This window comes from Peromyscus californicus, unplaced genomic scaffold (assembly GCF_007827085.1).
Source record: "Peromyscus californicus insignis strain IS unplaced genomic scaffold, ASM782708v3 Scaffold_8__1_contigs__length_139910024, whole genome shotgun sequence".
Taxonomy (NCBI): Eukaryota; Metazoa; Chordata; class Mammalia; order Rodentia; family Cricetidae; genus Peromyscus; species Peromyscus californicus.
Window position 1 is genome coordinate 92,670,158 of NW_026294606.1, and position 14,605 is coordinate 92,684,762.

A 14,605-nucleotide genomic window follows, 5' to 3' on the forward strand; every position below is an offset into this window, starting at 1 on the left:
TTTTACATTGTGTGTGCTTGTGCATGGTGTTTGTGTGTGGGATTGTGTGCCCTGGCAGTCATGTGACGTTCAGACGGCAACCCTGAGGCGTCATCTCTCTACCTTGACATAGGCTCTGGGACTAGAGGATGGAACCCTGCTCAACATGCTGGCATAGCACGCTCCTTTGCCCCCTGAATCATCTTGCTGGCCCAGATTTATTTTTAAATGTATCAACTCATGAGAAATTTAGAGGGTTGAACATAAACAGGATGTTTTTATCACTAGATAGTGGGTTTTAATTTTCCTATGATGATCTGGCTTTCTTTGTCCTACATTATAGATGGAAATTACTTCTAAAACACTGAGGAATGTTTGAAAGTTGTTGTTCATAAGGGAAAGATGTTTTACACTAGGTTCTTGGAGAGTAAAAATACTGTGTCCGTATAAATGTTCATGTAAAAGGCCAGTGAGGTGGTTCAGCCTGTAAAAGCGCTTGCAATGAACCTTGACAACTTGAGTTAGATCCCTGGATCCTGTGTAAAGGTGAAAGCAGAGAAACAACCTCACAAGGTTTTTCTCTGACCTCCACACATGTGCCATAGCAGGCCTACACACACACATACACACACACACACACACACACACACACACACACAAATAATAATAATAATAATAATAATAATAATAATAATAATAATAATAATGTTATAAATAAAAATACATTTTTAAAAGCTTCATAATAAGGCTAAGGTAGAAGGACTGCCAGGGAAAGGATGTCGACATCCAACATCCGCATCCTATGGTAAACAGCAACAAGTCAAGGTGAGCTTTTCAGATGCAAACCAATGGGCAGAGATATAAACCGGACCTCACACAAACGTGACAGCATGTGAGCTGATCCCCGCAACCTTTTATTTAAACGATATCATAAGATGGCAGCTTTCTAGAGTCAACCGGTACAAAGAATGTGGTGACATTTCTTCTTCTCCATCCCCTTATTTTTCATGTGACATCCTTGCCTCCTCCCAGTCCTCTGTACTCTACAATATGCCTGGCATTGGGAGAGTAGAAAGATGAGGGCGTCACCCCATACACATTCCCATTCTCGTCTACTTCCATCTGTTGGCTACTGAGGGTCTACTTTTGAGATCAAATTAATCTACTGAATTATTAATAAATGTTTTGCTAAGAATTTTCTATTTTTATAAAACAACAAATATAGGATGATATGATTGCCACAGAACACATGTCTAATTCAAATGCTCAGTTTCATGAGCTGTAAATTTTGTAAGCCAAAGCAGTGACTAGTTTTTAGACAAAGGTCCTTAACACTGGTGACACTGGTACCCCAATACTCCTTCTCTCTATGGAATAAAAGACAATTGACCATTTCTGAATTTGTTTTCCTCAGGTTGGAGCACATGTGTGATGTCAGATATTATTGTGAACTTGACAGAATCTAGAATCACCTGGGAGATGGGTCTCTGGGTGTATCTGCAGGGGACTGTCTTGATTGCATTATTGGTGTAGGAAGATCAGTCGATGTGGGTGGCACAGGTCCCTGGCTGGGCCACGTGTAAGTGGGGAAAGGGAACTGGCGGCACCAGCATTTGCCACCTCGGCTTTCTGGCGTGGATATGATGCAACCAGCTGCTTCAAGACCCCACTCCCTCGACTTCCCTGCCATGTTGGGCTGTAACCTGGAACTGTGAGCTAAAAGAAGCCCTGCTGCCCTTGAGTTGCTCCTCCGGGATACTGTCTCACAGCAGCAGAACAGACACCAAGACAACGCCCAATGAAGGAGAGACGACTTGAAGGAAGGGGAAAGCTGTGGGAGGGACTTTACACATGTCCTTAAGGTGTGAACTGGGCTGGGGCTGAATCTCAGTGGCAGAGCCCTGGCCTGGCTTCTGCCAGGTTCTCATTGGACCATCAGCAAGCAAGCAAGAAAAGACAGCAGGAGCAATGGGGGAGGAGAAGGAGGCAGGGGCAGTGGAGGGGAAAGAGAGAGGGGGAGAGGAGGGAGAAGAGAGGAAAGTGCTAGGAATTTTGCCCCCATTTTTGTTTTACACGTGAATATAAATACTACACAAGACAGAATAGGTGTGAACTGGACAAGAGTTTGTAAGATTTTACTATGCTCTGACATCAGAGGTAAATTTACAGGAACACATACCTGAATCAAGAGTAAGGTCCTTCTATTTAGTATTTAGACAGGAAAAGCTAAGCTCGTGTGCAATTAAAGTTTAGGCCATTTATATTTTAAATGCTCCTTGATTTATTCATGTTGCTGTGTTAACACATTTGAAAGGAGCCTTGACAAGGCAATTGGGAATGTGCCCTAAGGAATCATTCCATGGTGGAAATCTGTGACCAGTGAGGCCCTTCTTTCAACCTGACATTAGTTTTTCAATGAATTAATTGCAAATTTCAAGAATTATGAGATATTCTAAGTTATTTGTATTAGGAAATGAACAGGAAAATGTAATTATTTTTTCCCCTCAAATAATATTTGAGGTCTGAAAAGAAGCTCTGAGCTATGTCATATTTCTTGTATCTTTCTGACAGTTTGTAATTACTTTTAATGCTGCTGTTCTCTAAATTATTAATGCTAATCTGTCATGACAGGGGCTGAAGAGAACCAGTGATTAGAGGCCTCTTTGCTAGCAAGGCTGGTTAGAAATAAATGTCTTAATCACAAGAAAACAGAACAGTTCTTACGTTTCGGCCAAATAGACTCATGTCTTCTCCCAGGCTCCCTCCTGACCCTTAAAAAAGACGCACACTGACAGCAATTGAGCGGTGTGACAGTCTAAGCGATGACTTCTGCGTGTGTCCTCATGGACTGGCATCTGGTGATTCACCAAGCTGTAATGTGTCTCAAAAGCTTCCCCGCTGCATGGAGCTGCCAGAGTCTAAGCCATCTCTATTAGTCAGGGCCACCACAGGCTACCGGCTCTTCCCTTGAGGGACTTGAGAATGGCAAGGCCTTCGCTCCCTCGAAAGCATCGCCTTCTTCCTCATTTGCTTCCTTACCTTGCGGCCTATGATTTCAGCCTATTGTATCTTTCGATGGCATATAGGATAGGTCCCCTGACCCAACAGACACTGGACACCTTTCTGGTATTTGCCTATAATCGTGACTCTCAATGGGGTTTCTCGTTTTCAGACTAAATGTACTTGTTCCTTTCAGTAAGCTCCATAAGACCCAAGGCTCACTATTTTTCATCTCTTTTGTCTAGTGCCTGACACATCATCCATAATTAGTGAGTATATTTGTTGGGATTCTATCACTGTGGTAGAAGACCATGACTAAAAGCAATTTGGGGAGGAAAGGGTTTATTTTATCTTATTGCTTATAAATCCATCATTCAGGAAGTCAGGGTAGGAACCTGGAGGCAGGAACTGAAGCAGGGGCCATAGAGCAACAGCTGCTTACTGTCTTGGTCCCCATGTCTTGCTCAGCCAGGTTTTGTATAGCACCCAGGGCCACCTGCCCACGGACAGGACTTCCCACAGTAATCTGGGCCCTCCCACATCAATCATCAACCAAGAAAATGCACTACAGGCTAGTTTGGTGGAGGCATTTTCTCAATTGGGATTCCCTCTTCCCAAATGTCTCTAGTCTATGTCAAGTAGACATAAATTAGTCAGCACAGTAATAGTTGGAAGATGGTTCATGCCCAGTCATTCATGCTTGATTTGGGGATAGAGAGATGGTTCAATGGTTAAGAGAGCTCTTGCTGCTCCTGAAGAGAATTTGGATTCAGTTCTCTTCTCAGTACCTGCTGTGGGATGTCCTTCTGTATGCTGTGAATGTGTGTTGCTCTCATTGGTTAATAATAAAGCTGTCTGGCCAATAGCGAGGCAGGATAAAGTTAGGCAGGACAATCAAACTGAGGACTGGGAAGAAGAGCAGAGTCAGGGGAGGGGAGCTGCCAGTGAGCCACCCATGAAGCAAGATGCTAGTGAACTGGTAAAGCCACAGCCACATGGCAATACCTAGATTAATAGAAATGGGTTGATTTAAATGTAAGAGCTAGTTAGCAATAACCCTGAGCTATTGTCTGAGCATTCTGTAATTAATATAAGCTTCTGTGTGTTTATTTGGGATCAGGCGCACGGGACAGAAAAGCTCCGCCTTCGATTAAAGGTACCCAATCAGGTGGTTCACAACCACCTGTAACTTCTGTTCCAGGTAGACCAGTTCCCTCTGCTGGCCTCCACAGGCACCTACACACACACACACACTCTCTCTCTCTCTCTCTCTCTCTCTCTCTCTCACACACACACACACACACACACACACATACACATTGGACACACAATTGAAAATAAAGAAAATATCTAAAATTAAATAGTTAGAACAAATGTAAGATTCTATCCATATTGATTGTCCACAGTTTTTTCATCTCCAATAAACATGGTCATTCTTTCCCAATCCTGTGCTTATAAGCCCCAAACACCTCAAGTAGATCACGGCCTCATCTAAATTAATTAAAGTATGAGAGAGACATGCTCCCCATTCCATCCTTTCTTCACCATCATTTCTGACAGATATAACTTACATATCTCTTATAAAATTATCAATGTTTCATTGCTAATAAAAAACACAGGCAAGTAGTGGGAAGGGCCAAACTATTGCACAAATCTTAATTGGTCTTTTAATAAAAAACCTGGAATCAGGTATTGGGGTAAATGCTGAAAGATCAGAGAGACAAAGGGACAAGCCATTGCCACATCTTACTTCTAGAACTTCTCAGCCTGAAAAGGGACTTTAGCCAAAATGGCTCCTGCCAAAAAGACTTCAGCCAAAAAAGCTTCTAGTTCCTGTCTCCTCACACCTTATGTACCTTTCTCCACTCAGCCATATTCATTACTTCCTTCTTAGTGCTGGGATTAAAGTCATGTGTGCCTCCCAAGTACTGGGAGCAAAGGCATGAAATCCCAAGTGCTGGGATTAAAGGCTGTGACTCCCAAGTATTGGGATTAAAGATGTGTGCCACCACTGTCTGGCTCTGTTTCTCTCCTAGACTGAATCAATCTCTTGTAGTCTAGGGTGGCTTTGAACTCACAGAGATCCAGACAGATCTCTGCCTTCTGAGTGCTAGGATTAAAGGTGTGTGCCACTGCTGCCTGACCTCTGTGTTTAATCTAGTGTCTTGTTCTGTCCTCTGATCTTCAGAAAAATTTTATTAGGGTACACAGTACATCACCACACTAACCAAAGGTTTTAGACCCTGTGCATGGTGAAAATGCTTAGTGAAAGTGGATTGCTAATAAAGAACTGTCAATTAGACAAATCCAGAAACATCCTAAAAGCAAGGACCTAGTTCCATCGTCTGAGACACAAGTGCTAACCTTCCTGAACAACCTTCCATTATGCAGCATACACTCCTGTCTACGCAGAGACTGGAATAAAGCTTATCATCCATGAATATATTTTGTACAAAATGTATTCTAAATTGTGCTGCAAAATCCAATTAAAGGTGTACCTTTTCCCCTTGTTCTAAAATTCATTACCAACATTAATACTGGGTCTACATCTCAGTTTAACTTTGAGCTTGGGTTCCAAAAGATCAGAAACCAGAACTCTAAAGCCATTCCTCTGTTGTTTATTCATGCCTCGGCGCCGCTCCTTCTGTTTCACATTCCTGATGAACCACATGACCTCGTGGTCAATAAAACAAGATCCCGATGGCCATTTCTTCAGACTGAAAGGATGTATTAAAGAATCAGAACCATGCAGCATGCTTGGCACCGATTAAAGCTGTAATTAACCACTAGGATTATACTTGACACCCATTAATTCTCTGAGCCCGTTTTATAGATTTGGAAACTGAGACACCCAGAGGTTGAGTGATGCACCAACTCTGACACAATCAGAATAAAGCTGTGATTCAAACACTAGGATTAAGGCTCTGAAGCCCAGCACTGTTCTGTTCTCTTTGTAAACTCAACTCAGAGTTAAAACTCTTTTTTTTTTCAGACAGATGGTCTTTTATTGAAATATTCTCTGTTGTTGCTTCTTAACTAGCTGGGCATTCCACCACACCACTGTTGATGTCGTCAATGATGTCATGAGGATGGCGCCCGTCCACATTGCAGTCCACAGACTGTGCAGTACCCAGGATCTCTTTAATAGTTCCAGAAAGTTCTCTGGCTAAAGACCGGTGTCGCATCTGCCGGGCAATGTTGACGATCTCGTCGAAAGTGATGTTTCCACTGTGTTTAATGTTCTTCTGCTTCTTTCTGTCTCTTGGTGGCTCCTTGAGGGATTTGATGATCAGGGCAGAGGCAGAGGGTACCACCTCAATCTGGGCCTGTCTGTTCTGGAGGGTCAGCTTCACTGTGATCCTCCGGCCTTTCCAGTCTCCGGTTGCCTTGGCAATGTCATCACCAACTTTTTTTTTTTTTGGTTTTTCGAGACAGGGTATCACCAACTTTTTTTAGAGACAGACCCAGGGGGCCACCAACTTTTTTTAGAGACAGACCCAGGGGGCCGATCTTGGGGGCCAAGGCGGACGGGGCGCCGACCTCACCTCCGGTGCACCTCAAGTACATGACTTTGATCTCGTTGGGGTGGAACTTGGGCGGCATGGTGGAGGCGGCTGGTGTCGGATGAACCCGGAATCAGGACGACCGAAGAAAGCTGCACCGTAGCCTCCTCCGAGCCGAAAGCCGAAAAGCGAGTTAAAACTCTTAACCCAGCGAGCGTTAGGGAACAGAAGCAAGGGGCTTTGCAAGCTCTGCCCACTGTCTGTAGGAAGGACACAGAGCACCAATGGAGATGTAATAGAAAGGCTGTTTGCAGCCATTCTAGCTCCTTTGCAGCACCCCTTTTCCCCCGGCACCTGTAGAAACTGCCGGGGGAGCTCAACTGTGTCTTGACATGATCTGAGACTGGACTTCAAGAATGAGAGTGAAGGGCAGCAGCCAGTGTCCTTAACTCCCGTTTTTTCTGCTCCTCCAGTTCTGTGTGCACGCACACACGCTCACACTCACACACACACTGTATGATGTCACCTCAGAGGCAGAGAATTGCTCCACAGAAGCCTGCTGCTTCAGCACTTTCCCCTGAGTACAGCTTTCACTTTCAAGGCAGACTGTAAACTCCAAAGGCTCAGCAGGGGAAGCCAGGGCCCAAGCAGGGCCCCTTGGTAGAGGAGAGGAGCGGAGCCATGGAGCAGCCCCTCCTCTGGCAAGCATTGACTTTTCTCCCTACTTAAAACGAAAATTAAAATTAAGTCAAAATCAGAAGCTGCGAAGCCCATATCCCTGCCAGAGCCACAGAGAACTTTTGCTGAGTTACACAAACAGAAGACATTTCTGCAGAGCACATTTGCATTTGAAAGTATGAACGCATCCTAAATACACAGCAAATGTACAGATCTGTGCAGGGGCAATTAGGAACAGAAATAACCAGTGCTACTGAATTAGAATTGATGAGGCTTGGGTGTTCGAGGCGGCCACTTCCCTTACATAACCAACCCCTTCCCATCCTTGTGGTGCATAAAGTTTTCCCAGATTCTCAAAAGCCTGAGCATGGGACCCACCAATGAATTTTGACATGTGTTCCCCCTTCTTATTGCATTGATCACCTGACAGTGGTACTGTGTATTTTACCAGTCTTTCCCACTCAAGTGTTGGGCTTGTGAGAGCTTGTGTCTACCTTGAACATCATTGTGCCTCTGGCATAAAACATCTCAACAAAGTAGGTGTTTGGCAAGTAGTTTTGAGTGCACTAAGCACAAACAGAGATGGAATGTGGGACTTTTACTTATAAAAACTAAAAGAGCTACCTGGTTCTTACATCAGCCTCAGTAGTGGAAAGCTACCAGTTTGGGTGTATGGGATACACAGTGAACATTTAATTGATTCAGAAATATAGAACCAAGTAACAGGAAAACAGGCCAGACCATAATATCCTTAGACTCACTCCTGGGTGGGATTTTATTTGTACCCTATTTTTAAAAGGATTTATTTTTATTGTTTTTAATTATGTGTATGTGTGGGGTATATGTTCATGTGAGGGCAGGTGCCTGAGGAGACCAGAAGAGGTTGTTAGATCCCCTGGGACTGGAATTACAGGAAGTTATTAGCCACCATGTGGGTGCTGAGAACTGCTTAGCTATCTCTCCAGCCCTTCCATGAACCTTATCTGTAGAGTCATTTGTAGTTACACAACAACTATGATCTACTATGGGTCTAACATATTGCCATCAACCCATCTGTCTGACTATTATCTAACTGGCTATCCATCCATTTATTAAGTTATCATCTATGAATCTGATGCCTATTTGTAACATCATGCAAGCCATTAATTCATCTATCTCCCCATGGCAGGTGAATTCTAAAGATGTCCTCCAAAGTTCACACCCCTGTACTAATCATTCAAAGGAACACAAACATAGGTGCTTCTGGAAAGAGAATTTGGCCGATATAACTAAGCTTAGTTTAGCTGGCCTTAAAATAGGGAGATTATTATGAGTCAACCATGTGGATCCAAATGTGACTTCAAGAGCCCTTCAATGTGGAATAGGAAGCAACAGAGATGTGGCAGAAGAGAAATCTTGGCTTGTCCCATGGGAGCAGGAGGAGGGACCAAAGTCTCATAGAACAGAGTGGTCCCTGAGGACAACCAGTCAGCAGTCCCAGTCTTACCACAAAGGAACTGAGTTTAGCCAGGTCCTTCGAATGGACTGATTCCAGAGCCCACAGGAAGGCCACACCCTATGCAGCATCTTGATCTTGGTTTTATGAAATCTTGAGCAAGAAGCTAACTAATCAATCTTCGACTTATACAGCTACATTTCCTAGACATGGTAGCTACAGTTAGTTGGGTTCAGTTTTGTTTTTTTCTCTTTGGCTCTTTGTTCTTTGGGGGCTTGCCACCCAGCTCCCAAATAAATACACAGAGACTTATTCTTACTTTGAATGCCCAGCCTTAGTTGGCTTATTTCTAACCAGCTTTTCTTAATTTAAATTATCCCATCTACCTTTTGCCTCTAGGCTTTAACCTTTCTCTATTTGTGTATATCTTTTCTTTCCTTCTTACTCCATGTCTGGCTGTGTGGCTGTGTGGCTGGCCCTAAACCTCCTCCTCTCCTTCTTTTTTCACTCCTCCTTTCTTCTCCCTTCTCCTCCTATTTATCCCTTCTGCCTGGCAGCCCCGCCTATTTCTCTCTCCTGCCTAGCTATGGGTGTTCAGCTCTTTATTAGACAAGTCAGGTGTTTTAAACAGGCCAAGTAACACAGAGTTAAACAAATGCAACATAAAAGAATGCAACACATCTTTAACTAATATTCCACAATAGGTAGCCCCTGGTCCCAGCACTCAGGAGGCAGAAACAGGAGATCAAGATGAGTCTGGGCAACATGGAAAGATTTTACTTAAGTTAATTGAAAACATAAACCAACCCATGTTATTCTAGCACTATGTTTATGGTGATTTGTTACAGCAACAATGGAAAACAATAGAATTTAAGCACACTACCCATCAATCTATTAACTAAGCATTAGCCATGGGTCTAGCTTCTCTATCCCTTATCTATTAGCTATCTAAATGGTATCTGTCAATCATCTCTGAACTCCCCGACTTCTGCCCCAAACACACAGGATTTTACAGTCACTAGGAAACCTGGATAATGAATGTTGTAAGACTGTGGAGTCTGCAACTAATCTGTCCTCAAGTCTTGTCCCATAACCACACATCAAGCTTCTGCTCTCTGCTCCATCTTCACTTGAGCAGCCTGTTATGCTCCAGGTCCTGATCTGCTGCCTCCAGCAGTATCTGCTATGGCATCCTTAACCATGCCATACCAATCCCCCAGCTCGTAACCAATACCCTAAGGCCACAGCTGTCTGGAAAGGAATTGGGGAAAATGTTCAGGACACAGTACACCTGCCTCTGTGAATGAGATGGTTTCTGTTCTCAATGGATGTTTCTTTTCCCTTAAGAAAAGCCCTGACTCTCTCCACTATTATTAAGAGATGCCCCAAGTGGAAAGCTCTCAGATACATCCACCACTCTGCAACTGAGAAGCAACTCCCCTCAGAGAACAGTGCCAGTGGGGAGGCAGCAAGGTCTGCTGGGGTGTGTTACCTCGCTCAGTAATACCAAAGTAATATTTCCTTGTAAAAGATACTGTGCTAACCTTCCAAAATGATATAACAGAGTCAAAATGGCCACATAAATCTACCTTCAAAAGGAGTCGGTTGTAACTACCGAAGCCCTTGGAAATACAGGCTTTACAGCATGTCATTTGACACAACATTAGATTAGAAGATTTTATAGAAATACATTCACGTGTAGATTAAAAGGCATACATAATATGAGCCTTTGCTTTATTCCTCGGTTTGGACTCATGTGCCTTTACCTACATTTCCTCCTCTCATCCTCACAGATCTACAGAATCTGCCCAGCTGTTTCTGCATCTGTAGATGGGAGGTTAACAAATTTGGGTGGGGGGAGTGGAGCTATAATCTAACAAAGTTGGGGTGTCAACTCAAGAGACTAACATATATCAGGTTGAGATGGCTAAGACAGCAGAGCACTGCCTTGGTAAGCGCAAGGACATCCATTTGATCCCCAGAACCTTCATGTAAAAATTATCCGGGTTGGTGGCATGCATGTGAGTAATGCCAGTGCTGGGGACAGTGAGGAAGGCGGGTGCCTGGAGCTCACTGCAAGCCAGCCTCCTTGGAAAGTTCTAGTTCAGTAAGAGAGCCTGACTCAAAAAACAAGGCTGATGGTGGGTGGGAAAGAATAGCTGGCATCATCCTCTGGCCTCTACATGAATGCACACACATGTACACATGTACCCACACACATATGTACATGAACCCACACATCGGTAAACCTACACACACACACACACACACACACACACACACACATACACACACATTAAAATAGAAATAATTTAAAAACAGGGTCTAACCCAAGGCTTGTTCTTCTCACTTCTGTGTTGCAGTTTGCTCTCATACAATGGGATGTGATGAAATCAACATCCTGGCTCATTGGAGGAGCCACGCCCCATCCCTGGGTCTCATTTATGAAATGAGGGAGATGGACTCCATCCGGCTTTAGTGATCTGCAGTTTCTAGAATGGTCTTCCACTTGGGGGCCTCTCTCTAACCATGGTTCAGGAGAAGGACATCTAAGTACAATGTGCGATCACCACGCTCTCTCCTGGTACTAACCTCCTGATGTCATGTACACCATTGCTCTTCTCATTTCTAAAGATCATTTAACACCCCATTAGTCACTCTTGGCAACGCTCCCCTTTCTACAGGTAAGTGAGAAGAGCAGCCTTCAAGGTGACCTCTCCGCACTAAGATCACTTCCGGCTCTGGAGAGCACTTGGCCGGCATGCTGGGTCTGGAGCAGAAAGGTACAATGAGACCAATGCCATCAGTAGACAGAATCCAGTCTCCCAAGGGACAGACATGCTGAGAGGCTCTGGACTTTACTGGAAGCACCAGACTGAGGCTGGCAATACTAGCATTCAGTAACCCCCTTCAGGAACCATCTATCCCAACCCTCCCACCGCCGTCCCCCACCCCCTTGGGAATCAAACAGCGTGGTGTCAGAAGAGGAAATGCAGATCACATAATTTGCCAACTGCAGTTAATTGTTAGTGGGCTCCTGGAGAGCTGGGGTGAAATGTGGTGGAAAACAGGTCTCAGCTCAGCAGGAAAGAGCACTGATCAATTAGTGATGTCTGCCAGGGTCAGAGGGTCAGGAAAGGCACCAGGCTCACTGCCTATTCAGAGACCCTCACAATAACCAGCCAGAGCGCAGGCTCTGCAATTAAATCTCCCTCGGGTCAAAGCTCAGATCTCCCACCTTCTAGCTTTCTAATAGTGGGCACATTTCTTAAATTTTCTGAATGTCAGCTAGAATGGAATCATGAGAATAAAGACCAGCTAACTCATTAGCAATTATCATGAGTTTTCCCAAATGACAAGCCGTGCAAAGAACACCATTAAATAGACCAGGGCAGAAATGTCTGTCTTCCCCTTACCCCTTGAAGGGGGGCAGAAGTCACAAACTGGCATTCATAGGCCAGTTTCACCTTTAGCCCTGTTTTCTTTGGCCTGTGTTGTCAGTTTGTGGTGTCTAAATAATTTTGGAATTAGTTACCAGCTTACTTAAAAATTCCTTTAGAAGCTTGGTCTGAGAACATTAGCCCCATTCCCACACGGCAGTGGTCCATTGGAACTGACATAGGGCTGCTCCCTATAGATGGATCTGAGTTCCCTTTTCCTTTTCTTTGTGAGAAATGTGTGCATTCCTTCAGAAAAGTGCATGGAGTATAGTTATGATTTGAAGAGTGATTCTAAAGCAACATCCACATAATTAAATTCCACGTCAATGGATGACCTAGAGCTAGCTCCCCAAGATGACATGGCCTTCTGCTCACAAGTTCAACTAGCCTACAGGGATGGCTACTTCCCTGACTTCTGTCATAGCCAGTTTCTTGCTTTTAATATTTTTACCATGTAAGCAAGCATCCTGGAGCTGAACAGCTTTGCCTATTTGGACAGAAAGTGGCATTGGGTCACTTTCTTGGGTTGAGCTCTCCTCATTCAACATCATGGTTGACACAGGCCTGAGCGTATGTAGCTCATTCATCTCATTGCAGGATGGATGATGTACTCTTCAGTTTCCCTACCATCTCCCCACCTGCCCTTTGATAGACACTGGGATGTGTGTGTTCACATCAGGACAGGAAGTTCCCCCATGCAAAGAAATAATGGCTATTAACCACGTGTTCTGTTGTCTGAATGCTTAGACAAGCCCCCAGCTTGTCCTGAAGGTCCTAAGACCTAGCATGATCATCCTCCCTGCAGATTAATCTCCAGGAGGCTGTCTGCACAATTCCTGCTCCTGTCCTATAATTCCCAATGGCCTTCTGGGCCCTCCTGTTGAGTGATCAGGCACCCTGCATTTATTCGTCCCTTCTCGATATGGGATTAAGAGATTCAGGGAAGCTGAGGCCAAATCTTCCCTCCAGCAGCACATTGGGCAGCTCGCAGCAGTTCTGTCCCTGGCTGTTTGTCATTACCATGGCTTTATGAGCCTGAGTCCAGCTCTCAATCTGTGCCGACAACTCCTCCGCCAACCCAATTTGAATTAATTTGTCAAGTAAAATTTTGTGAGCTAATATATCAGCAGCATTACAGAAGTAAGATCTATGACTTCTGCCGCGATCCTTTCATCTTCTAATTCAGCCATTCTATCAATAAAAGCAATCAAGTTTTCTTGGCAAATTTTTCTTTATAAATCAGCTTTATGGGTCACGGGTCCCCACTCTTCTTGATGTTTATGGATTTTCGCTCTTAATAGCTGTTCCATTGTTTCTCTACAATGGAAGCGAGACATCTAAGACCATGAGAAGGAAGTGATTTCCAGGGTGCTGCAAGACCCAGGTGCTGAGTGAACCTATTCCACCACCCCTTCCTTCATAATGGGATGATGCCAAGACCTTGTCTCTCAGATTGGGTCACAAGAACCTTAGCCACCAAAGCCCAACGAGACAGACTCCCAGACCCATTCCTTGCATAGGATTAATTACTTTTCATCCTCTGTTTTTCTCCGTCTATGATGGTCCTTGGATCATGTAGAGTTTCTCAGGTCATGAGGGTCAGGAGGTCAAGGCAATGGTTTCCAGTACCGGCTCTACCAGAAATCCAGCGAGGTGCTCACTAGGTCACGTGCTAATGTTCTCATTCTCTCTTTCTCTCCCTTTCCTGTCCCCTGTCTCCACTTGTCCCTTTCTTCTGCCTTTTTCCATCCCTTTATGTTACATAATCATATATCTCAACAGAGGGTAATGATACCCCCCAACACAGTCACCATAAAACATTTGGCAATGTCTGCTCACATTTTTTAGCTGCTATAACTCAGAGGGCCTATTGCCAGTATTTAGTGGGTAGTGGCCAGGGGCTGACACCTTACAATGCACAGAACAGCCTCCGTCACAAAGAATTATCTGCCCCAAATATCAACGACACTGAGTAGGTGAGAGAGCTTGCTCTATGTCCATTGCTTTGTGAACTCGCAATGAATATATTCTTATCCAACAATGAAATTCAGTGTCTACTGTGCATGACCAAGCTGGCCTAGCCCCTCTTGGCATGTATACATGCATATATACAGGGCTGTTTCACCCAGTTAGACACAAATGTAGGTGTGGGTGACCCCAGGCCTGGTGGAGGCCAGGCCAGGCTCTGTCTTCATAACTGTTCCTTGCCTCTTTTTCATGATTCCTAAGAGTGACAGAAGAAGCCTGGCCTTGCCTATATCTCTGAGTAGGTTTGTTTTCACTCATTAAAATTTCAGGTAGCTTTGTTAGTCTTTCGGTATTTTTAAGAAGGACACAAGAGGCCGGGCGGTGGTGGCGCACGCCTTTAATCCCAGCACTCGGGAGGCAGAGCCAGGCGGATCTCTGTGAGTTCGAGGCCAGCCTGGGCTACCAAGTAAGTTCCAGGAAAAGGCGCAAAGCTACACAGAGAAACCCTGTCTCGAAAAACCAAAAAAAAAAAAAAAAAAAAAAAAAAAAAAGAAGGACACAAGAAATTGCCTGTTGCTTTAGTAGGCTGCCTTGGGTTTATT

The 14,605-nt window shown here is 44.4% G+C and overlaps 1 protein-coding gene across 1 annotated transcript; it reads right to left on the minus strand.

The window, feature by feature from the left end:
* Positions 1 to 5,964: 5,964 nt before the first annotated feature.
* LOC128104556 (60S ribosomal protein L12-like) lies at positions 5,965 to 6,582 on the minus strand. The gene is made up of 2 exons (XM_052729503.1): positions 6,520 to 6,582; positions 5,965 to 6,425 (listed from the first exon to the last, which is right to left on the minus strand). The coding sequence occupies exons 1-2, from the start codon at positions 6,580 to 6,582 to the stop codon at positions 6,012 to 6,014; spliced, it is 477 nt and encodes a 158-aa protein (XP_052585463.1). The 3' UTR covers positions 5,965 to 6,011.
* Between the last annotated feature and the right edge of the window lie 8,023 nt (positions 6,583 to 14,605).

What these genes read in the sequence shown, in the direction of transcription:
- LOC128104556 (XM_052729503.1), bottom strand. Translation starts at nt 6,582, where the DNA reads ATGCCGCCCAAGTTCCACCCCAACGAGATCAAAGTCATGTACTTGAGG. An exon ending in TGAGGTGCACCGGAGGTGAG is followed by an intron (nt 6,426 to 6,519) that starts GTCGGCGCCCCG and finishes CTCTAAAAAAAG; the next exon opens with TTGGTGATACCCTGTCTCGA.